The sequence below is a fragment of the Salmo salar genome, chromosome ssa12, assembly GCF_905237065.1.
Source record: "Salmo salar chromosome ssa12, Ssal_v3.1, whole genome shotgun sequence".
Taxonomy (NCBI): Eukaryota; Metazoa; Chordata; class Actinopteri; order Salmoniformes; family Salmonidae; genus Salmo; species Salmo salar.
The window spans coordinates 43,909,538-43,934,161 of NC_059453.1; the positions used below are offsets into that span (position 1 = coordinate 43,909,538).

The 24,624-nt window shown below is 43.4% G+C and overlaps 1 protein-coding gene across 5 annotated transcripts in view; it reads left to right on the forward strand.

Moving 5' to 3' along the window:
* LOC106565077 (solute carrier family 12 member 5) overlaps positions 1–24,624 on the forward strand; it is a 338,932-nt gene that overhangs the window by 205,656 nt on the left and 108,652 nt on the right. For all 5 annotated transcript variants that reach the window (XM_045691393.1, XM_014131710.2, XM_045691394.1 and 2 more), the window contains exons 2-4: positions 12,377–12,474; positions 13,142–13,282; positions 22,492–22,638. In XM_045691393.1, the coding sequence (XP_045547349.1) occupies positions 12,377–12,474; positions 13,142–13,282; positions 22,492–22,638 (386 nt within the window). The remainder of the gene's footprint in view (positions 1–12,376; positions 12,475–13,141; positions 13,283–22,491; positions 22,639–24,624) is intronic.

A 24,624-nucleotide genomic window follows, 5' to 3' on the forward strand; every position in this document is an offset into this window, starting at 1 on the left:
GAGAGAGAGTTGAAAACCACAGGTCCGGGACAAGGTAGCAAGTCCGGTGAACAGGTCAGGATTCCATAGCCGCAGGTAGAACAGTTGAAACTGGAGCAGCAGCACAACCAGGTGGACTGTGGACTGCAAGGAGTCATCAGCCCATGTAGTCCTGAGGCATGGTCCCAGGACTCAGGTCCTCCGTGAGGGGAGGGAGAGAGAGAATTAGAGGGAGCATACTTAAATTCACACAGGACACAGGATAAGACAGGAGAAATACTCCAGATATAACAGACTGACACTAGCCCCCTGACACATAAACTATTGCAGCATAAATACTGGAGGCTGAGACAGGAGGGGTCAGGAGACACTGTGGCCCCGTCCGACGATACCCTCGGACAGGGCCTACCAGGCAGGATATAACCCCACTCACTTTTCCAAAGCACAGCCCCCAGACCACTAGAGGGATTGCTTCAAACCACCAACCCTGAGACAAGGCCGAGTATAGCCCACAAAGATCTTCCCCATGGCAGGAACCCGAGGGGGTCGCCAAACCCGGACAGGAAGATCATGTCATTGACTCAACCTACTCAAGTGACGCACCCCTCCTAGGGACAGGAAGGAAGAGCACCAGTAAGCCAGTGACTCAGACCCCGTAATAGGGTTAGAGGTAGAGAATCCCGGTGGAGAGAGGGCCAGGCAGAGACAGCAAGGGCGGTTCGTCGCTCCAGTGCCTTTCCGTTCACCTTCACACCGCTGGGCCAGGCTCCACTCAATCATAGGACCTACTGAAGAGATGAGTCTTCAATGAAGACTTAAAGGTCGAGACTGAGTCTGTGTCTCTCACATGGATAGGCAGACCATTCCATAAAAATTGAGCTCTATAGGAGAAAGCCCTGCCTCCAGCTGTTTGCTTCGAAATTCTAGGGACAATAAGGAGGCCTGCATCTTGTGACTGCAGCGTACGTGTAGGTATGTACGGCAGGACCAAATCGGAGAGATAGGTAGGAGCAAGCCCATGTAATGCTTTGTAGATTAGCAGTAAAACCTTGAAATCCGCCCTAGCCTTAACAGGAAGCCAGTGTAGAGAGCCTAGCACTGGAGAAATATGATCAAATGTTTTGGTTCTAGTCAAGATTCTAGCAGCTGTGTTTAGCACTAACTGAAGTTTATTTAGTGCTTTGTCCGGGTAGCCGGAAAGTAGAGCATTGCAGTAGTCTAATCTAGAAGTGACAAAAGCATGGATTAACTTTTCTGCATCAGTTTTGGAAAGAACGTTTCAGAATTTTGCGACGTTATGAAGATGGAAAAAATTGTCCTTAAAGTAGTCTTGATATGTTTGTCAAAAGAGAGATCAGGGTCCAATGTAATGCCGAGGTTTTTCACAGTTTTATTTGAGACGACTGTACAACCATCAAGATTAATTGTCAGATTCAACAGAAGATCTCTTTGTTTTTTGGGACCTAGAACTAGCATCTCTTTTTTGTCCGAGTTTAAAAATAAAACATTTGCTGCCATCAACTTCCTTGTGTCTGAAACACAGGCATCCAGGGAGGGCAGTTTTGGGGCTTCACCATCTTTCATCGAAATGTACAGCTCTGTATTGTTCGCATAGCAGTGAAAGTTAACATTATGTCTCCGAAGGACATTACCAAGAGGTAAAATATATAGTGAAAACAATAGTGGTCCTAAAACGGAACCTTGAGGAACACCGAAACTTACAGTTGATTTGTCAGAGGACAAACCATCCACAGAGACAAACTGATATCTTTGCGACAGATAAGATCTAAACCAGGCCAGAACTTGTCCGTGTAGACCAATTTGGGGTTCCAATCTCTCCAAAAGAATGTGGTGATCGATGGTGTCAAAAGCAGCACTAAGGTCTAGGAGCATGAGGACAGATGCAGAGCCTTGGTCTGACGCCATTTAAAGGTCATTTACCACCTTCACGAGTGCTGTCTCAGTGCTATGATGAAGTCTAAAATCAGACTGAAGTGTTTTGTATACATTGTTTGTCTTCAGGAAGGTAGTGAGTTGTTACGCAACAGCTTTTTCAAAAATGTTTGAGAGGAATGGGAGATTCGATATTGGCCGATTGTTTTTTTCTATTTTCTGGTTCAAGGTTTGGCTTTTTCAAGAGAGGCTTTATTACTGCTACTTTTACTGAGTTTAGTACACATCCGGTGGATAGGGAACTGTTTATTATGTTCAACATAGGAGGGCACAGGAAGCAGATCTTTCAGTAGTTTAGTTGGAATAGAGTCCAGTATGCAGCTTGAAGGTTTATAGGCCATTACTATTTTCATGAATGTGTCAAGAGATACATGATAAAACAATTTGAGTGTCTCCCATGATCCTAGGTCCTAGCAGTGTTCTGCAGACTGAGGACAACTGAGCTTTAAAGAAATATGTAGATTTAAAGAGGAGTCCATAATTTGCTTTCTAATGATCATGATCTTTTCGTCAAAGAAGTTCAGGTATTTATCACTGCTGAAGTGAAAGCCATCCTCTCTTGGGGAATGCTTTTTAGTTAGCTTTGCGACAGTATCAAAAATAAATTTTGGATTGTTCTTATTCTCCTCAATTAAGTTGGAAAAATAGGATGATCGAGCAGCAGTGAGGGCTCTATGATATTGTACGGTCTTTCCATGCTAGTTGGAAGACTTCCACTTCGGTTGAGTGCCATTTCCGTTCCAATTTTCTGGAAGCTTGCTTCTGGGCTCTGATATTTTCTGTATACCAGGGAGCTAGTTTCTTATGATAAATGTTTTGTTTTTAGGGGTGTGACTACATCTAGGGTATTACGCAAGGTTAAGGTAAGTTCCTCAGTTAGATGGTTAACCGATTTTTGTACTCCAACGCCCTTGTGTAGGTGGAGGGAGTCTGGAAGGGCATTTAGGAATCTTTCGGTTGTCCGAGAATTTATGGCACAGCTTTGATGATCCTTGGTTGGGTCTAAGCAGGTTATTTGTTGCAATTGCAAATGTAAAAAAAATGTGTGGTCTGATAGTCCAGAATTATGAGGAAAAACATTAAGATCCACAACATTTATTCCACAGTACAAAACTAGGTCCAGAGTATGACTGTGGCAGTCAGTAGGTCCGGAGACATGTTGGACAAAACCCACTGAGTCGATGATGGCTCCTTTTGGAGTGGGTCTGTGGACTTTTCCATGTGAATATTAAAGTCACCAAAAATGTGAATATTATCTGCCATGACTACAAGGTCCGATAGGAATTCAGGGAACGCTGTAGGAACGCAGTGTACGGCCCAAGAGGCCTGTAAACAGTAGCTACAAAAAGTGATTGAGTAGGCTGCATAGATTTCATTACGAAAAGCTCAAAAGACGAAAACATCATTTTTATTTTGTAAATTGAAATTTGCTATCATAAATGTTATCAACACCTCCGCCTTTGCGGTGATGCGCGGGGATATGGTCATTAGTGTAATCATGCTTAAGCCATGTTTCAGTCAGGCCAATCACATCAAGATTATGATCAGTGATTAGTTAATTGACTATAACTGCCTTGGAAGTGAGGGATCTAACATTAAGCAGCACTATTTTGAGATGTGAGATATCACAATCTCTTTCAATAATGACAGGAAATGAGGAGGTCTTTATTCCAGTGAGATTGCTAAGGCGAACACCGCCATGTTTAGTTTTGCCCAACCTAGATCGAAGCACAGACACGGTCTCAATGGGGATAGCTGAGCTGACTACACTGACTGTGCTAGTGGCAGACTCCACTAAGCTGGCATGCTGGCTAACAGCCTGCACCTTCTCTCATTGTGGAGCTAGAGGAGTTAGCACCCCTCCAGCTAGGATGGAGTCTGTCACTCCTCAGCAGGCCAGGCTTGGTCCTGTTTGTGGGTGAGTCCCAGAAAGAGGGCCAATTATCTACAAATTCTATCTTTTGGGAGGGGCAGAAAACAGTTTTCAACCAGCGATTGAGTTGTGAGACTCTGCTGTAGAGCTCATCACTCCCCCTAACTGGGAGGGGGCCAGAGACAATTACTTGATGCCAACACATCTTTCTAGCTGATTTACACACTGAAGCTATGTTGAGCTTGATGACCTCTGACTGTTTCATCCTAACATCGTTGGTGCCGACGTGGATAACAATATCCCTATACTCTCTACACTCGCCAGTTTTAGCCTTAGCCAGCACCATCTTCAGATTAGTACGTCGGTAGCCCTGCCCTTGGTAAACAGTGTATGAATGCTGGATTATTCATTTTAAGTCTAATACTGCGGGTAATGGAGTCGCCAATGACTAAGGTTTTCAATTTATCAGAGCTAATGGTGGGAGGCTTTGGTGGCTCAGGCCCCATAACGGGTGGAGGAGAGTCCAGAGAAGGCTCGGCCTCTGTCTCCGACTCGTTGCTTAATGGGGAGAACCGGTTGAAAGCTTCTGTCAGCTGAATGAGCGACACCGGTTGAGCATTCCGATGGCATTTCCTTCCAGAAGCCATGAGAAAATTGTCCGGCTGCAGGGACTGTGCAAGGGGATTTATACTACTATCTGTACTTATTGGAGGCACAGATGCTGTTTCATCCTTTCCTACACTTAAATGACCCTTGCCTAACGAATGCCCCTGAAGCTGGGCTTGCAGCACGGTTATCCTCACCATAAGGCGATAGTTCTCCTGTATATTATGAGTACAGCGACTGCAATTAGATGGCATAATGTTAATGTTACTACTTAGCTTCGGCTGGTGGAGGTCCTACAGAAACATGTCCAGATAAAGCGTCCGAGGTGAAAAAGTTGAATGAAAAAATGAAAAATATAAAACTGTTATTAAAAATGAGAAAGTAAAAACCATAAAGTTGTCAGTTAGCCAGGTAATGTTAACAACAAACCATACAGCAGCACGTAAACAAGTCCACAAGTTGTGACCGGACTGTCAAGTCCTCAGCTATGTGGACCCCGAGGAACTTAAAACTGCTGACTCTTTCTACTGCAGCCCCGTTGATGTGGAACGGGGCATGTTCCCTTCTCTGCTTCCTAAAGTCAACATTCAACTCCTTTGTTTTGCTGATGTTGAGGGAGAGGTTACTGTCTCGTCATTGTTGGTTATCAGGCCTTCAACCGTGGTGTCCTGTATCTTTTGGATGTATGCGTTTGCATACACGAGTTCTCATTGTAACGGCCGTCGTTAGAGAAAGACCAAGGTGCAGCGGAGGATGTGTTCATCTTGAATGAATTTTAATACAAAAAGAGAACACTTGACAAAATAAACAAAATGACAGCCGACAGTTCTGTCAGGTACTAACAACAAAACAGAAAGCACTAAACAGAAACAATCACCCACAAAAACCCAAAGGAAAAACAGGCTACTTATGTGTGACTCCCAATCAGCAACAACAAACTACAGCTGTGCCTGATTGGAAGCCACACGGCCAAAATCAACGAAACAAACCAACCTAGAAAAAGGAACATAGAACGCCCACCCAATGTAACACCCTGGCCTAACCAAAATAAAGAACAAAAACCCCTCTCTATGGCCAGGGCGTTACACTCATTTTGTTGTTATGTCAGCTTTTGGGTTCAGGAAATGTGTGGGAAATAGTGCGCAATCCAAATGCATTGCCAAAAAATCACCAGCCTTATACCCTCCTACGATAAGCATGACAGATAATATGCAACTGCTACATTTTGTGAATACGATGAAACAGGATCATCTTATTTTAAGATTTGTTGTCTCATGCGCACGCACGCACGCACGCACGCACACACACACACACACACTTCATTGAACATGTCAGGAAACTCAGCCAGTGGTGATGAATGGAACAGTTTAATCTGAAAAGTCTGGAAAAGACAGGTTGGCTACAGTTTCAGGGTCCACAACAGGGCCCTTTGAAGTGAAGTGGCCTTTGTATTATGAAATGTGCAATTTACCCATAAACAGAGGGAGGAAATGGGAGCTTTAAGAAGACTAATGGAGCAGGAGCACAAAGGCTTTAACCTTACAGCATCCGTGAAGCAACAGTGAAAGGGTGACATTTGACTTCTTTATGTGCCACTGCACATTGACAGCATACACACAAGCATACACATTTACGTGCATGGATGCATGCATGCACGCACACACACACACACACACACACACACAGACACACACACACACACACACACACACACACACACACACACACACACACACACACACACACACACACACACACACACACACACACACACACACACACACACACACACACACACACACACACACACACACACACACACACACACACACACAAACAAACACATATGCATGTTCACTCACATACATGCCCACTCACACACAGAGATCATCAAGACTGAGTCACATGCTCACTAAGCAGTGTATTGCGAAATACAGTGAGAGTCAAGTCAATACCCCATTCAAAATCACACTTCTGTCAAAAGAAGAACATGGTGATGACAGAGTGTTTGAATTGGAGAATGCTCACATAATAGGCGGTGCTCTCTCTCTTTCTCCTTCACTGTCATGTCTGTCTTGATATTTAAGTCTTCTGTTTCTATATTTCTCTCAGCCTCTACAACTTCTCCCTCTCTCCCCTCTCTCTCTTCATCTACATGCTCTCTCTCGCTTTCTCTCTGTCTCTTTCCTAGTCCCTACTTCTCTCTCTCTCCCCCCTTTCCTCTGGGAGTGATTTCACACCTTTCCCTCCCATGTCTCTTCAGGGTGGGTTATTTTCTCCAGGTTCATGCCGTGAGATGGGTTTTCTCTGTCTGCCAGGCAGTACTCCGAGAGCTCTACTTGTTCCCAGCTGTCAACAGAGACAAGAGAGAAGGGCTGTTGACAGTTCGACTGGGACTGTGTCCTCACTGTCCTGTCATCTGGGCTTGGGCGAGAATCTGTCTGGGCCAACGGAGACAAGGGTCAGTTGGCAGGATACGCCTCAGGTGCTAATTTGCAGCGGCAATTCACACCTGCACATATTCCATTAAAATCGGTAGGCGAGACGTCGTCTTCGATCAGACCCGGCGAGTGGATAACTGATCCGGACCGAACGAACCCCTTTCCCCATCAGACCTGGTGTTTGGATCTCTCTCTTGCGCAGTATTCAATTTGAGCCTAGCTCGTTCCTCCTCTGTCAAGAGCACCTCGTCCAAAAATGTGCCAAGTGTAATAAAAGTGTGATAGGTTTTGGGTCGGCGTCCTGAATTGGCATCGCTTTGGCACCGGTGCAGAAATTGTCTTCCGAGATTGGTTCACTGGCATGTGGGGAGTGAGGGTGAATTTTAAATGTATGACCTCATGAAAATATGTCAATCTCCCCTTCTCTGGCTTTGCTCCTCTCTCCTCCCTCCCCCACTCCCTCCTCCCCCCTCCACCCTCTTCTTCCCTCCCCATTACACAGCTTAAAAAAGGTAAAGGAGTCGAGGTATGGATCACCTTAGCTGTGCAGGCAATTATTCTACCAGTGTATAAGGAATCGGTCCAATCCCCCTTCTTCCTCCCTCTCTCCATCCCCCTTTCCCTTCCTCCCTTCTTCCTTCCAGCCCTGTCAAGCTCCACAGCCCACCAATTAATGCAGCTCATGCCCCTCTAGGCAGTCACAGTGCAGGAGTGATGTTCCTCTGCCTAGTGGTTACACTGCACAGAACAGGGACTGCTCCTCTCCACACCCTGCCTGCCAGGCTGCCAAGTACCTGGAGGACCATGATAGTGAAGCTCCAATGGGGATCCAGTGCACTGCACCCCACTGCGGCGGCTTGCCTGACAGAGTCTGTTTGATTGAGCAGAGAGTCTGGGGAAAGAAGAACAGCCGGTAAAGTAGTGCACTATATAGGGAATAGGGTGCCATTTGGGACACACAGCCAGAGGGGAGGAGTGGATGAGGTAGCTAATGCACATGAACTTAAGCCATTTGGCTATGCACTATGTGGGGGAAAAAACTTTGGGCCACTGCCAATATTAACATGTACCCCAGAAATGGGGGTCAGTTCCACTGTATGGCCACAAAGCTTTTTTAATACCTTTAATACTAATAATATACAATATACAGAGAGGATATAAAAGGGTATAGGACTAAACCAGATAAGATAAGTCAGTTAAATCATGCAATAGGTATAATGATAGTGTATTGTATCCATTTTGCCCGTGGCGAAAATGTACACCTGAAAATGTCAATATCGGGTCATAAAATGACAAGGAACCTCACAAATTCAAACTGTAATGAAAAACAAACAAACATCAATCTCAATAAATGTGTATTATTCTTGGACCCCATAATATCTGAATCATCGGTTTCTCTTACAGTAGCATATCCCACCCTCCCGCCAGAATCTAAAGATAGTAAACAAATGGAGTTTGGAGGGATCGCCGATTTGTATTCAACTTCTTGGACTTTCATACAAGCATACTTTTGCCAGGTGTCTGAGTCAGATAGCTGATGGATAGTCCTAGCATTTAAGAGAAATGAAAGCTGATGTGCCCGGCTAGCGGTATGGCACAAAGCCATTCATGATGGGAAGACAACGTCGCTGGTCAATGTGCTAAGAGCTAGGATAGCTCTCTCCTAGCTCTCTTCGTAAATGTGCCAACGTCCTTTTCCCACTGCGTCTCTAGCCAATCAGAAAATGGCTGCTGTCAGCTTTGGCTTGGTTGAAGTTGAGAGCGGCTATGTCAAAGGTGGAACCTCCGTGGCAGGGCTGCATGAAAACTCATGTTGAGATGGAGCACCTGCATAGTGCATATTGATAATAATTGGAGGGATGTTGTGCATACTCAGTTTTCACAAGTGTAAATTGTTTTGTCCTGTCAATAGTTGGTTTGTGAGGAGAACATTGCTGCATTGTTATTATTGGTAGCATTCTATGTTAATTGGAAATGTGACAATATAACCCATGCGTGTGTCAGGGGATGTGTGTGTGTGAGACGGAGAGAGAAGAGAGACAGAGATAGAAGGAAGGAAAGAAAGAAAGAAAGATCAGCCACATATCTATTTATGGCCCTATGTGAGCATGTGTAGGCATGATTTTATGTCTCAGTGTGTGTGTGTTCAAATAGCCCAGTGTTGGTTTATTGACAGTGTGGGTTTGCTTTTGGACCACTCCAGACTGTCATGTCAGTCCGGGGGGGGGGGGGGGGACGAGAAATTGGCCCAGTTTCGGTTGGCACCGATCTGACATTTTCGCAGAGTGTAATAGCTAGCACTGATGGCTGCCTTAGACTCGCACTCTATAATCTGTACCGCATGAGTACTACAGTACAGATTGCATAGTAATGCTGACCGGACATCATTCACCTTATACCTACTGTTGTAGTCATGTCAGCAAGCTGGGTCACTGCGTCGAGATAACCCACAGCTCAATTATGGCACAAGGATGAGCAGTGAGCTGCACACCTCTGGGCTGAGCCAGAGGGGAGGAGTGGATGAGGTAGCTAATGCACATGAACTTAAGCCATTTGGCTATGCACTATGTGGGGGGAAAACTTTGGGCCACTGCCAATATTAACATGTACCCCAGAAATGGGGGTCAGTTCCATTTCAAATCCTGTCGGTTGAATTGGACATGGCATCTCTCTGTACGAAATGCAATTCAATCCCTGAATTGCCTAGGGTTGAGAGGAAATTGACCCCGAAACCCAGCAGCAAACACCGTAAATGGCCTCTACCGTTGTTGGCTTAGCACTCTGATAGAGTCAACATTCATTCTTGTGGCTCTTCACCTTTAAGGAGACCCCTAAAACTCTGTCCACATTTCGTGGCGTTCTATCTGTGCAAGAGCTGCGCGAAGCTGAAAATATGAGCTTCTGCGCTGCGCTACACTGAGCTTGTGCATTCTACGCAGCACAATCATCCACTGTCCAATGGAAAGCTCAGATTTTCAAAACGAACTTCTGGAGACTGTCAATTGTTCCATTCGTAAACAATAAGAATACCTATCGCAACATCAACGTGTATGACACAAAAATACTTGTTTACTGTTCTATCTGAATAATCACTACGATGTTCCAAGGCAAATAACAAGAGAAAAGTAATAAGGAATTTATGAACACATTATATCCTCCTGCTTCTAGCCGAGCATTTGGTTTGTAACAGCGGGGGTTTGTAGGGACCATGTTAGAAACCGGTTTATAAAAGCAATAAGGCACTTTGGTGGTTTGTGGTATATGGCCAGTATCCAGGCACTCTGCTTTGTGTCGTGCTTAAGAACAGCCCTTAGCTGTGGTGTATTGGCATTGTACTACACACCCCAAAAATGCCTAAATGTTAGGAATCCCTCTCTACATATGGCCACATCATATATTCATTGAAATCTGCTCAAATGTAATTTTACGCCAACTCACAGAACCATTTAACCAAGATGTAGTTAAATAAGCAGCGGTGACATTGACTAGCAGCAGGGGAATGGAGACGGGAGGATGAAGAGGGAGGGTGGGATTCTCCAGGGGCCTGCAAGTGACTGAACATCTTCAAGAGCCTCCTGCCAGGAACATAACATGCTCTCGAGTGGTGACGCGCCAGATGCCTTGTCACCTTTTGATAAGTAATCATGGGAAAGTCACTCCGCTGACCCGTCTGCTGCATAGCGCTGTCTGTGACGTCATAGTTTCCTGATAATATTAAGATATGGCATATACCTTATACAGTATATGCATCCTCATATATTTACTTTGTAAATGAGATATGGGGAAAGGTGAGTATACAATCAATTTTATATATGCCATACATTCCAAGTTTGGGAATATTGGAATGTTTTTCAATCAAGCACTAGGGATTTCAGTATAGGATTTACTGATTATATTATGATACATGATATACCATAGGGCATATGCTGCAGCACCAGTTCATACTCTGTAACTTACATTTGGAATAGTGAGTACATCGTCAATGTTATTACACATCATCTTTGGGACAGTTGATGACATTTTACTTTTGAGAAATGACATTTCAGGTATGTACTTAACACAGACTGTATTCTTCCCCCAGTGTCAAAGCTTGGTTCACAAAGTACTTGCTGACTGCCTCTTTAAGCAATAGTTACAGTTTGCATGGACAAATGAGATTGACGAACGACAAGTAGGGAATGGTCAAAGAAAAAAGGCAGGATGTCTTTGAGAACCATCACTTATTTTCATAAATTCATCATGGTTCCTTTGATGTTGGAATTCCAATTAATTTACTATCAGGAGAGATGGGCTGGGGAGAGATAAAGGATATGAGAGTTGTGTAGACCACTCATTTTTAGGGTGTATTACCCTGTCAAGCACAACACTGCTCAAGTATGACTCAATCTGTCTGTTTTTGATGATCTAAGGAAGGCTGCCAGGCTGTTCAGCAAAAGATCAAATGACTTGGGCTTTGAATCCTTGTGGAGTCTTACAACAGCCTAAAGCATTGTGTTTGTATGTGTGTGTGGGCATTGATTTCTTTACAACATAGTAGTGATTTGTGTATATTAATATACAATACAGTGCATGTGTGCAGTTTTCTTCTGGAGTATATCTGATATTATTGTCTATGGATGGAAATATATGACATGCCCTGAAAAACCCACAACATGTTGGATTAAATGGACACACCTACGTTTTAAACAGAGCAGGTATTTTTGGTTGGGTGTGTTGACGTGAGCTGGAATTGAAGTACCGCAGTAGCTTTTAATATTCTCCTTCTGCAGCTCTCTGTCTCTCTAACTTTTCTTCTCTCTCTCTCTCTCTCTCTCTCTCTCTCTCTCTCTCTCTCTCTCTCTCTATTTCTCCCCCTCTGTCTCTCTCTTTTACTCTGTCTGTTTCTCTAAATCTCTGTCTCTTTGTCTCTCTCTCTCAGTTTTTTCCATTTCCCTTTCTCTGTTTGTCGGTCTCTCTCAACCCCCGTCTCTCAGTCTCTCATCAACCACTCTCTCCTTCACTCCCCATAGAGAAGCAAGAGTACAGAGGGGGAATGCAGTTAGCGGTGCACTACCGTCAACCGCACAGGCTGCGTTTTCACTAGAAATAGCTTGACTCGTGGCACAGTCCAAGACATGACCCCAGGTGAGAGGAGCTTAGAGTGTAAATTAAAATATGTGTTTCAGGGAAGGTCGTCCTTGCAAGTTCGACTGAGAGGCAAGCGAGTGTGAAACCTCGTGGAATATATATATTTTTTTAAGTGAGCACTTAACTGGGGCTATCAGCCTTGCTCAAAGCCTTGCAGTCCCAAAACATGACATCACATATGTGATGGGACACTTGTTTGGGGAATGAAGCTCTGGTGGGCAACAGCTTCTGTTTATTCATAAAGACATAGTGAAGCAAATTAAGCATTGTGCTTTTAAGGTATCGAATTATAGAACAGGGATACATGAGAAACATTTGACCATTTTAGGTATTGAATAGAATGGGGATGCGTGGTATTACAGCCCATCTGATGATGGTTCTGTGTTTCTTCATTCAGGTGATGGGAACCCCAAGGAGAGTAGCCCTTTCATCAACAGCAGTGAAGACACAGAGAAGAGCCAGCAATACGATGGCAAACATATGGCTCTGTTTGAGGTATGTATACACACACACACACATGCAGGAACGAATGCAGACAGACAGACAGACAGACAGACAGACAGACAGACAGACAGACAGACAGACAGACAGACAGACAGACAGACACCTACTCATGCATATGCAACACAAGCCAACTGTATGATGACCAGAGTATGGTCCTGCCTGTGAGACTGGAATTTGTAGGCAGACACACACACAAACACACACACACACACACACACACACACACATTCACGGATCAGCGAGTGATTGAATAAGGGCCCTGACATCGATTAATGAGGGTAATTACTGTTTGAAGGGCGAGTGAACACCTCAGGTTAATACAAACACAGTTCCAAACTGCTACAGAAAATGACTGAGACAAAGCCATTTACCTTCATAAGCAAAAGTGTATTACATTTTTTCTCAAAGGGATCCTCATTTGAAATGATGAGTGGTTTGCTGCATATACTGTATTAAGTAGTTTGTATTCATATTGCACATTTTATATTTTACACCCCCAATTTTGTCATATTGCTTCCCGCTTTATTTTGCAACACATCAGATATGCAGGGAATCCATCTTGCATCAATATGCTCACTACATTGCCTACTGCAGTAATGTTTTATTATGGAATTGACCAATTGTTATGTTATCCTGTTTGTGTCAATGTACTTTGCAGGAGGAGATGGAGACCAGTCCCATGGTATCGTCTATGCTCAGTAGTCTGGCAAACTACTCCAACCTCCCCCAGGGCAGCAAGGAGCACGAGGAGGAGGCCGACAATGAGGAGGAAGACAAAAAGAAGAAGAAACCTGTCAAGGTAAGTTGCTGTTGCAACACAGGTCAGTCAGACCAGTAACACAGCACTGGTCAGTCAGACCAGTAACACAGCACTGGTCACTCAGACGAGTAACACAGCACTGGTCAGTCAGACCTGTAACAACACTGGTCAGTCAGACCTGTAACATAACTGGCCAGTCAGACGGCAGGTAGCCTAGTGGTTAGAGCGTTGGACTAGTAACCGAAAGATTGCAAGATCAAATCCCTCAGCTGACAAGGTAAAAATCTGTTGTTCTGCCCCTGAACAAGGCAGTTAACCCACTGTTCCTAGGCCGTCATTGAAAATAAGAATTTGTTCTTAACTGACTTGCCTAGTTAAATAAAGGTAAAAAAGACCTGTAAGACAGCACAACTCAGTCAGAACCTGACTCACAGCCCTTTCACCCTGAGTTTTTCCCCATCTATTTCTGTTTGGTTTCATTCTATATTTCATTCTTGGTTATTTTTTCTGGCTCTCTGTTTACCTTCCTAATTTTTGTCAGTCCTTTTTACCTGGACTGTTCCTCTGCATTAACGTTTAAGTTACTTACTTTTACAGTCTTTTCAGTTTGCACTTTCCTTTTTCTGCCACTATATCCCTGATCCTGATCCCTGCACCAACCTCTTACCCACCAGTCCAGAGAAATGGCTGACTAGAACAGAGAGTTGAGAGATAGATATATCGGATTCAGTACCCCTCCAATGGTAGCGCCGAGCAGCAGAGGCTAATCTTCCCGGTCACCTTCCTCGGCCCTTCGATACTTAATTAGCCCGCTCGGTACGCCAAGCAGCTGCTTCTCCAATCAGCAGCCCATTCCAAAGGCAATCTCCCCATCACCCGGAGAGGCTTTTCATTAAGGCAGCCGATGGCGTTTATCATTCCGACAACGATCCCTTTCTCTCTCCTCTACTCTTTCCTCTCTCTCCCTTTCATCATCAACCCATTGAATATGACGGCTCGAGCGTTTCATATGGCGCAGTGTGAAAAGAGAGATTAGAGTGCAACATCAGGGGACAGTCTGGAGGTTGCCGGGGTTAAGATGGAAACCGTTCCCCCAATCTGTGTGGGCTGAGTATTTTTCCCCTGTGAGTTTCTATTGGGAAGAATTATGATGGTGTGGTGACAAATACTGCATCCCCATTTCTAATGGTGTTTTCCTTCCAGGTCATTGTGTTTTACAATGCCTCTTCATTTTCTTATTAGAAGCCCCAGTCTTGCATTAGTATTCATGCCGGTAGCCTTGCGAAGACTGTATCTTGATTAATGTTGCTTCATGTTATACTACAATTGTATCTGTAGTTTGACAGTGTTGATAATTGAGCTAAATGGAGATTTCACAGCTTACATATGCCCCTACTTAGCAAACAGAAAGTGGGGTTAAAATTGAACAGTATTCATTGTTATCCTGTAGCAGAATATTCCAGCAAGCAGGAATGGCCTGCAGCACTTCATGTTCTTCCTATGTACTTGGCTAAATGACACACATGCACATATAGACATAGGCACTTTTTCTACCCATGCACAAACATCTCCCCCTTCCCCCGCTCTTTCTCTCTCTCCTCTCCCTTCCCCTCTTTCTCTCTCACACTCACCATAGACATACAAATACAGATACACACCATTACTACACACACACACACACACACACACACACACACACACACACACACACACACACACACACACACAAACATCTCTTCCCTCTCCTCTCCTTCTCTCTTCTCCCTCCCTGCCTCTGTCTCTCTCTTACACACACACAAGCACCATTGACAAGTGTGCAGCGGGTTAATCCATACCTGCATGCGGACATTTTGGAGGGAGATATTTGGTGCCCTCTCTCCTCTCTCGCTCCCCCTCTTTAGTAATTCAGCACACCTGAGCTGAAACGCATTAGCCCTGTCAGCTCCTGTTTGCGCAACAGAGTGTGAAGATGGCATTGCAAGCTCCTGGCCCCCGCGCCCCACACCTCTCGTTGCACCTCAGCACTTGTATTGCTTTAGAAGTCGAGGTACAGCATCTGTGCTCGCTCTGCTTACTATATTATCACCGCAGTTGTACAGTACTGTATACCCTCCAGCTACGTCAGCTTTCGTCCAGACAGTTACTGCGGTAGTAAGTTCAAGTCCACTCTTCTTTTCCCCTCAGCAACAGCCTTCTTTCTTCTCCTCTCCTTTCTTCTTTTTTTCCTATTACCTAATCTCCTCAGTTCTATTTCCCCTCCTCATTTTTCTCTTGTTACGTCCTCTGCAGCTAGGTCGTCCATTTACTCTCCTTTCCTCTACCTTTTTTTTTATCTCTTCTTCTTTCCTCCTCCCTCACATCATCTCCTCATTTCTCTTCTCCTCTTCTCTCACCTGACCCCATTTATCTCCTTCTCCCCATCCAAAACCAACCTCTTATACCAGGAAAAAGCTGTCGAAATGCCTTAACCAGTCCTCTATATATCCTCTTAAGCTGCCTACACACTACATGACACACAACACTTAACAGAGTTCTAAAAGCACATTTAATGGCTTTCATGATGGCATTTATGTAATGCATGAGACGATAAATATCAAACGTGTTTTGCTTTTGTTTAGGAGCCTGTACAACATTAGTAGACCATCTGTAGACAGCGCTCGTAGAACCTTTCACATAACACGAAAGAAGGAAGGCAGCAGTCCCACTCCTTGAGTGCTTTTTCTATATTGGATAGAGACGGTGAGATAGAGAAAGTTGAAAGAGGGTTTGTGTCAGAAGGGTGTGGGCCAGATTAGAATACACACCGACACATGTGGTCTGAAGTCAGCGACCCTAACAGCTAAACAACCCCAGGCCATGAAGGGTGCATTTGTAAAGAATCCTTATCGGAGAATAAGAGGGCCCTGTGAGTGGTCTCAGGTGGCTGTGGTGGCTAAGGGTCGAGTGAGGGGGTGATTGAGTAAGGGGCGGCGAGGATGGGGGCACCTGGGTGGCGAGGTGGCAGAGAGCTGGTTCTGAAGCAGCTGTTATGAGCGGGGGGGGGGTTGGCAGGAGGTGGAGCCTGCTGTGGGACCTCCGCACCTGAGCCAGATAGCACTGGGCTGACTGCGTATCCCAAGGGGTCGTGGGGCAGCTGTCTCTTCTCAACACTGCGGCGCCAACCCGTAGTGTCAACGCAGTCGCTGTGTTCGCCGCTCTCGGCTGTTCCAGCTCCAACGGTCTCGAGGGAAATCATCATGCTGCTAGCTACCAGACGATTTTCTATTGGGCCTCACTAGTTCTCCGGATTATAGAAGTCTAGGTCCGGGATTGTATGGCACTCCTGGTCCAGGAATGAAATGCCAATGAATGCGAATGGAAGTGGAGCTCGCTAAAATAGAGGCATTGGATCCCCCATACGGAGTAATTCAATAGAAACAATTGTCCCATCTGCTGTGGCTACTTCTCAATGTAAACTAATTAGACACATTCTTTTTTTCTTTTTTTTTGCGTTACGTTTTGTCTTCCCAATCTTGTGGCATTTTGGGCTATCTCAACAAGTGTATTCTTCTTCAATATTATTGTGTAGGTTAAAGGACATGCTAACTGTCTCTCTGCCTGGTAGCTTTATAATAATCTTACTGAGACCCTGTATGTGTCCCAAATGGCACCCTATTCCCTACATAATGCACTCAGGTGGCTGCACTATCGAGGGAATAAGGTGCCATTTGGGACAGAAAGTTAACAAACAACCCTATGTTGTAAACAGTGTTGAAGCTTGTAGATAGCCATTTTCACAGCTTTTTTCCACTCTGGGTGTATGTTTCTGCAGGGATATATTGTGTATTGTTAGCCATCGAGACCGCTCCGACAGTAGACTGAGATACAGGGCTGACGGTCTTTTGTGTTGCTCTACTGTGTGTGGAAGCGCTGAAAATGACATAATTTGCCATATGGAGAACAGCTACAGAGGGCTATCTCTCACTTTGATTGTTGCTGTATTCCCCCTTTGTGGGGTCTTGTTGTGTATGGGTATTTGTCCACCCAGTGTGAATGGTGTTGTTGAGAATAGAGTGTAGATAGAAAGAGCCCATTGATATACACATACAGTAGCTAGGCGACTTCCCAAATGGAACCGTATTCCCTTTATAGTACACTACTTTTGACCAGGGCCCATACTGTCCTGGTTTGGATATTTTCTTTTCACATGGTCCTTTCCAGCGCGATACTAGGAACTATGGTGGATGCCTAACTAGGCCATTGCTGTACAGCTCAGCAGGGCTCAGCTCAGCTCAGTAGTGTGAAAAGGGTATTAGAGGGAATAATGACGCAGCTATCAAATGGAATTCACAGTTACACTGTAGATTGTTTTCACTGATTTAAGATGTGCTCCGGTTGAGAGTGTTTGGACACATTAATACGGTGTCCATATTAGGACAGTCTCAGGACTTGTCCTAATATGGACACCATACATAAAGGTCAACTGGGGAAATCAGAAGTTACGAGTACTCTTCAGATACTTCTTTGTAGAGGGGTGCTCTGTTAATTTGACCGCCCTCAAACAGAGTGGTTGTGCAAAGGATAGGAAGTTAGCAAAGCGCTACTTTATTCAACATCATAGTACCTATAGAAAATACATTTAATCTTGGGCGCCTCTCTCGTGTGATTTGTTACACACTGTTGGGTGCTATGTAAATGGAAGGATACAGTGTTGTCACTAGATGTTATTAGAATCTGACCCCTATACTCCGGCTGTAGTCCCCTGATCATGTTTCTGCAGGGACAGCGATTTACAGCAGTTTTTCAACTCTACACCAAAGTACTGATGGAAGGTGTACTTTCAGCCCACTACACCTGGAGTGTATTGTATATTACATGCATCCCTTGGGACCCCCAGCCACTCATATGGAAGTTCTGGAAATTCTATGTTTTTACTTATAGCCATGTTAAAGAGTGGATGAAAGATCGATGAAAATGGTGTAAAGTTGGAAAAAGACCTGTGGATTTATAATGACAATGTCACGGTCGTCGTAAAGATGGGACCAAGATGCAGCGGGAATGTGTATGCTCATCTTCTTTATTGAGAAGAAAACCAAAACAAACACTTAAACAAAAACAACGACGAGAAACTCCTGTGAGACATACAGCTACACATGGAACAACTACCCACAAAAACCCATAGAAAAACACCCCTACTAAATTGGACCTTCAATTAGAGGCAATGAGGAACAGCTGCCTCCAATTGAAGGTCAACCCAATAAACTAAACATAGAAATAGAAAACTAGAATGAACAGAGAAATATACCAACATAGAACATTAACCATAAAACCCCGAAACACATTAAACAAACACCCCTGCCACGCCCTGACCAAACTACAATAACAAACAACCCCTTTTACTGGTCAGGACGTGACAGACACATGTTGGCTCTCATTGAATCATTTAATATTCTGTGCTTGATAAAGAATCCACTTAATTCTCCTACATAATTTTTATTTAAAAGAGAATATTTCAGCCATATGTCATGCATATTTTAATCAAATGTTTGTTTAGACCAAACAGACATTCTAGGATCTACCTTTCGGTGTCTCTTTCACTCATTTAGCATAGGGGAAAGGTCAAAACAAATCCATTAAGCTCATAATAATTCAACCTATTACATAATAACTTAACTATAATCAGTACCACTGCCCCCGTATTGAAATCACTATTAACCATGCAACGTGTATTCATCTAATAACTGGAGCTGTTTCTGGAAATGTTGTATTGGTGAAATGGAATGTAGCCTATAAAACTTGGAGGCAAAAATAAAAGTATGGTGGTTGCAAAACCAAAATGCCATTCAATTATTTGAAAAAGTTAATTATATTCTGACAAAAGTCATGACACAAAAATCTGACAGCAATCTCTAAATAAGTGGAAGGCCTAGTGAACTTTAGAGTTTGAATTTAGAATAGAAAAAAACTTTGAGATTCTTGCCGCACACTGAAGGGCACAGCCACAGCAGCTCTCTCATTTGCATAAGCCAGACAACAGGCAAACTGTGAGAGTCATTGCCATAAGGAGAGAGAGATGACAAAGATGGACTGACATTTGTTCTTCACCGCTCCCATAGGCAACGTGAGAATGCGTGGTTTTGATCATTGATTAAAGGTGAATAAAATTCCCAGTATAAATCATCCTTGTGGTGTTGCTTGTGGGTGTAAAATAGGATTTCAAAGAATAGATGTTAGGTGAACTGTCAAATAAAAACCAACAGAGGGAAATTAACAAAAACAGGTCAGCTAAAGTGTCAGCTTCACTTCCTATGGCCCCTAAGTACAGTATGGTGTCACCTAACGGGCAAAATATTGACAGGGGGAAATAGGCTAGAAGAAGAGGTTCCACAAAACATATGGGGCTGAATCTTACCTTGAGTTACAAAATAAGGATTTGGCCCAGATTAACCATAATTCAGGATTACTCCAGACTACTTTACTAGAGTACTTTACCACATTGGTATGGAAGATATATTTGACTAATACTCTCAGGGGTCAGGTTTGATACAGAACAACATAATATGTTTAACAAACTGGATTCGGACCCGGGTCTCCTGCCTGCCACAAGACTGCACAATCCCGCTCGACTAAACCTAGTCTTCAGGTTTGCAGGCAATGTAACATTGTCTACACGGTTTCAGCAGCATTTCTCAAGTGATGAGCTTTCTAATTGGAACTCTGCGTGTGCACTTGGCCTGTTGTTCCTCGGGAAAATGAGAATATAATTATGTTTGTGTGACTTTTTAAGACTCTCCAAACAGGCTCTTATTAATATCCGAAGCCCAGCTTTTCAAATCAAATTATATCAGACCCAGAATTTGCACGCTTAATATTCATTTAATGTCAGGACTTCATCAGGATGCCCTTTTTCTCTCGTAGATGATATAATTAAAAAGACTAGTTTCTCAACTCAACAGCTGCTGCCAGTTCAAGCCCCAGGAATGTTCTCTCGCATTAGTCAGTGCCCCCCAGGCCTGGAAAACTCTCAGAATCGCAGTTAAGAAGCATTAAAGTATCAAAGTTAACATTATGCTCAAGAAACATTACAACCATCTCATCCTGTTGTGTTCTCAAGGTCTTCGTCATCACTTTCAGCTTCATATTGGACAATGACTTCCCTTAAAGCCATTACTGCTTCACAACACCTACAGGTACACACCAGACTGACACATCAAAAACAATGTCTGTAGATAAGCTTATTTTAAAAGAATTGTCGGCCAGCCCTCTTCACATCCTCATCGATCCTATTCATCAGACTGGCAGTGATGTCACCATAGAAATAGAATCACTAGAATAGGCCTTCCTCCTGGGACTACTTCCTGCTTTACTCCTAGATTGAAGATGACAAACATTAACGGGTTTCTGATATCTCAATAACTCTTTGCAACAATGGGACCAGCTATGCTAGTCAGCAACGGCACTGGTAGCTAGCAACGGTGCTGGTCACAGATTTGTGACGACGCTGTCGTAACCTGTATATTTTCGAGCTAGCTTTACTCCTATGGGAACACCCTAAATAGCCGCAGTCCAAGCATTGTGACATCATTGAGTTGTTAAGGGACTTCCGTTCTAGTGATTATATTTCTGTGGATGTCACAGCCATTTAAAATTACAGATTGTGCTGTAATTATATCTATTGAATTGCCTCAATTGAGGTTAATTGTCATGGAGAATGATTTTGAAGTCGAAGTTTGACATTTACAGTGATTTTACATTATCAAGAGCATATCATAAATGATTCTTCAAGGAAACTGTGTTCCACCCATTTTGAACTAATTTCCTCACTATTTTCCCCTTGAGACTTTGATTATGCATTCCAAGTGGAAGTGCTGAGATGCAGCATAAGTCTTTGATTTTAAATCTCATAAGAAATTGCCAGCAAGGGTCTGTTCACTCACTTAGGATCACCACTGGATATTGGGACAATTACGTTTTATTGGCCGAAGTTGTCCTTGAGCCGGAAATGAATATGACTCCATTATGCATGGGGGTCAACTGTGGCGCACTTCAACTGTAACACACTCACACGTATGCACACACACATACACATGCACACACACCTAGCCAACCATGCACGCATGCACACACATACACACACACACACACACACACACACACACACACACACACACACACACACACACACACACACACACACACACACACACACACCACATAAAGCATATCCCAAAAAACAGGAGGAGAAACTGCCCATTAATAAATCTAGCAAACAACACAGAGCCTCTCCACCCATCTTTTATCAGTAATTGCAGTCCATGGGTTGGCCTTGAAACTCTGTCAATGTGCCATCCAGCTCCTAGGCCATTCATTCCCATGGGAGGAAAGAAAATTTTGAAATACTCTATGGAAAAACAGAATAGTATCAGCGTGTTTTTAATAGACTACCATATTGCACCCGGGGTTAGAATTACTCACTGACTCTTGGTGGTGCTGTAGTCCTAGTGGACTGTGTACGATTGTAACTTTCCCAAAATTCCCAGGTTTCCCTGAAATTGTTGTCTGAGAAATCCTTGACTACGGTTACTTGTCACGTGGTTCACACATCCATTAACCCAGTCATTAAAGACCTCATGTACCGTAATGTCCGGACTATTGAGCGCACCTGAATATAAGCCGCACCCACTGAATTTAAAAATATATATTATTTTGAACATAAATAAGCCGCACATGTCTATAAGCCGCAGGTGCCTACCGGTACATTGAAACAAATTAACTTTACACAGGCTTTAACGAAACACGGCTTGTAACAAAAATAAATAGGCTTTAACGAAACACGGCTTGTAACAAAAAATAAACAATTAGCAGTAAACAGTAGCCTACCAAGAAAGTCATTGGTCACTATCTTCCTCCTCCTGTACACTGAAACCACTGAAGTCATCTCCTTCGGTGTCGGAGTTGAATAGCCTCAGAATTGCTTCATCCGATATTGGATCGTTTTCATTGTCGCTCTCGTCACTTTCATCCGGAGGCAAATCCCCCGCTGAGCCCTCTTCAACACACAGCAGTCCAGCCTTTCGAAACCCGTTGATGATACTGGATTTTTTGACAATACTCCACGCTGTCAGGACCCACAAATTTGAAAGCGGGATAAATTAGCTGCGTCATTGTTTAAACCGCGAGGTTCAAAGCGTGGGAAAAAAGTTGCGGCTTATAGTCCGGAATTTACGGTACCTAAAGTGTGTGTCCACTTCCTCTTCCCCTCCATACAGGCTCCAGCGCTGGGGACCCTGATGGGAGTGTACCTCCCCTGCATCCAGAACATCTTCGGGGTGATCTTGTTCCTGCGGATGACCTGGATGGTTGGCATCGGAGGAGTCATTGGCTCCTTCATCATCGTCTTCATGTGCTGTTCCACTGTAAGTACCTGTGTTCGAATTTGAGACACCTACATGCAGGGATGGAAATGAAGCTAGCACGCTAGCCTGTGGCTAGTACTTTTTAGACCGAATTAGTACAAATTTCAATCTGCTAGCCTGGCTGGCCAGTGCCCAAAATCCTTAACTTCCATCCCTGCCCGCATGTAATGAGACTGTGTTAGCCTTTTGAGCTAAAGTCTAGGCAGTCTAACCTCTACGGGATGGGAGTCCCTAAACCGGGACGGTTGTTGCTAACGTGCGCTAATGTGACTAGAATGACGTTGTATACAACAGCCAACTTTCCGGGACATTGACATGTCTTATATGGGAGGAAAACTTAAAGTCTTGTTAATCTAACTGCAGTGTCCAATTAACAGTAGCTATTACAGTGAAAAATACCATGCTATTGTTTGAGGAGAAAAAACTTTTATCACGGCAACTGGTTTGATACATTCACCTCTGAAGGTAAATAATGTACTTACATTCAGTAATCTTGCTATGATTTGTCATCCCAGAGATAAATTGTAGCATAGATTTGTTTGATAAAATCCATTCTTATGTTCAAATGTAGGAACTGGGGTCGACAGTTTGACCCCACTGCTGTCTCTGGCTCCACACCCACCCCGCCCGGCCATCTAGATGTGTGAAAGTTAGTGTATAAGCTAATGATCCATCATGTATGACATTCCTGGGAGTGTGTAAGCTTACATTTTTTATTACCATAGCATTTTTGTATGTTCTCTATAGTTATGTACTTGAAAATGTATCAATTGACCAATTTGGCACATTTGGGCAAACTCCTGGCAGACTTGATACAAAATATTCTGCAGTTGTATTATCTTTTACCAGATCTAATGTGTTATATTCTCCTACATGAATTTCACATTTCCACAAACGTCAGTGTTTCCTTTCAAATGGTATCAAGACTATGCATATCCTAGCTTCATTTTAGGTGAACATTTAAAAAAAGTTTACGATCCATTGTCAATGTCTTCATGTGCTGTTACACTGTAAGTGTCTTTCAAATCAGTGTCTTTCAAATCAAGTAATCTAACAATTCCATAACAACTACCTAATACACACAAATCTAAGTAAAGGAATTGAGTAAGAATATATACATATAAATATATGGATGAGCAATGACCGAGCGGCATAGGCAAGATGCAATAGATGGTATAAAATACAGTATATACATATGAGATGAGTAATACAAGCTATGTAAACATTATTAAAGTGGAATTATTAAAGTGACTAGTGATCCATTTATTAAAGTGGCAAATTATTTCAAGTCTGTATGTAGGCAGCAGCCTCACTGTGTCTGTGTTACTCATGGGGTTGGGGGGTTGAATTTGGGGGTGGACTGCATGCTAGACTGTGTTAGACTGATGAGCTAAAGCCTATGCTCCTTTGTTAATGTGTTCATGTGCTGTTTCACCCTAACTACAGTGCCTTCAGAAAGCATCTACACCTCTTGACTTTTTCCACATTTTGTTGAGTTACAGGCTGAATAAAACATGTATTAAATTACAATGTAGTGTCACTGGCCTAACCACAATACCCCATAGTGTCAAAGTATAATATATATATTTTTTTTTTTACAAATTAAATATAAATGAAAAGCTGAAATGTCTTGAGTCAATAAGTATTCAACCCCTTTACTATGGCAAGCCTAAATAAGTTCAGAAGTACACATTTGCTTAACAAGTCACATAATAAATTGCATGGACTGATTTTTGAATGACTACCTCATCTCTGTACCCCACACATCTGTAAGGTCCCTCAGTCGAGCATTACATTTCAAACACAGATTCAACCACAAAGACCAGGGAGGTTTTCCAATGCCTCACAAAGAAGGGCACCTATTGGTAGACATTGAATGTTCCTGAGTGTCTTAGTTACAATTTTGAATTAAATCTGATTTAAAATCTATGTCAAGACTTGAAAATGGCTGTCGAGCAATGATCAAAAACCAACTTGACAGAGCTT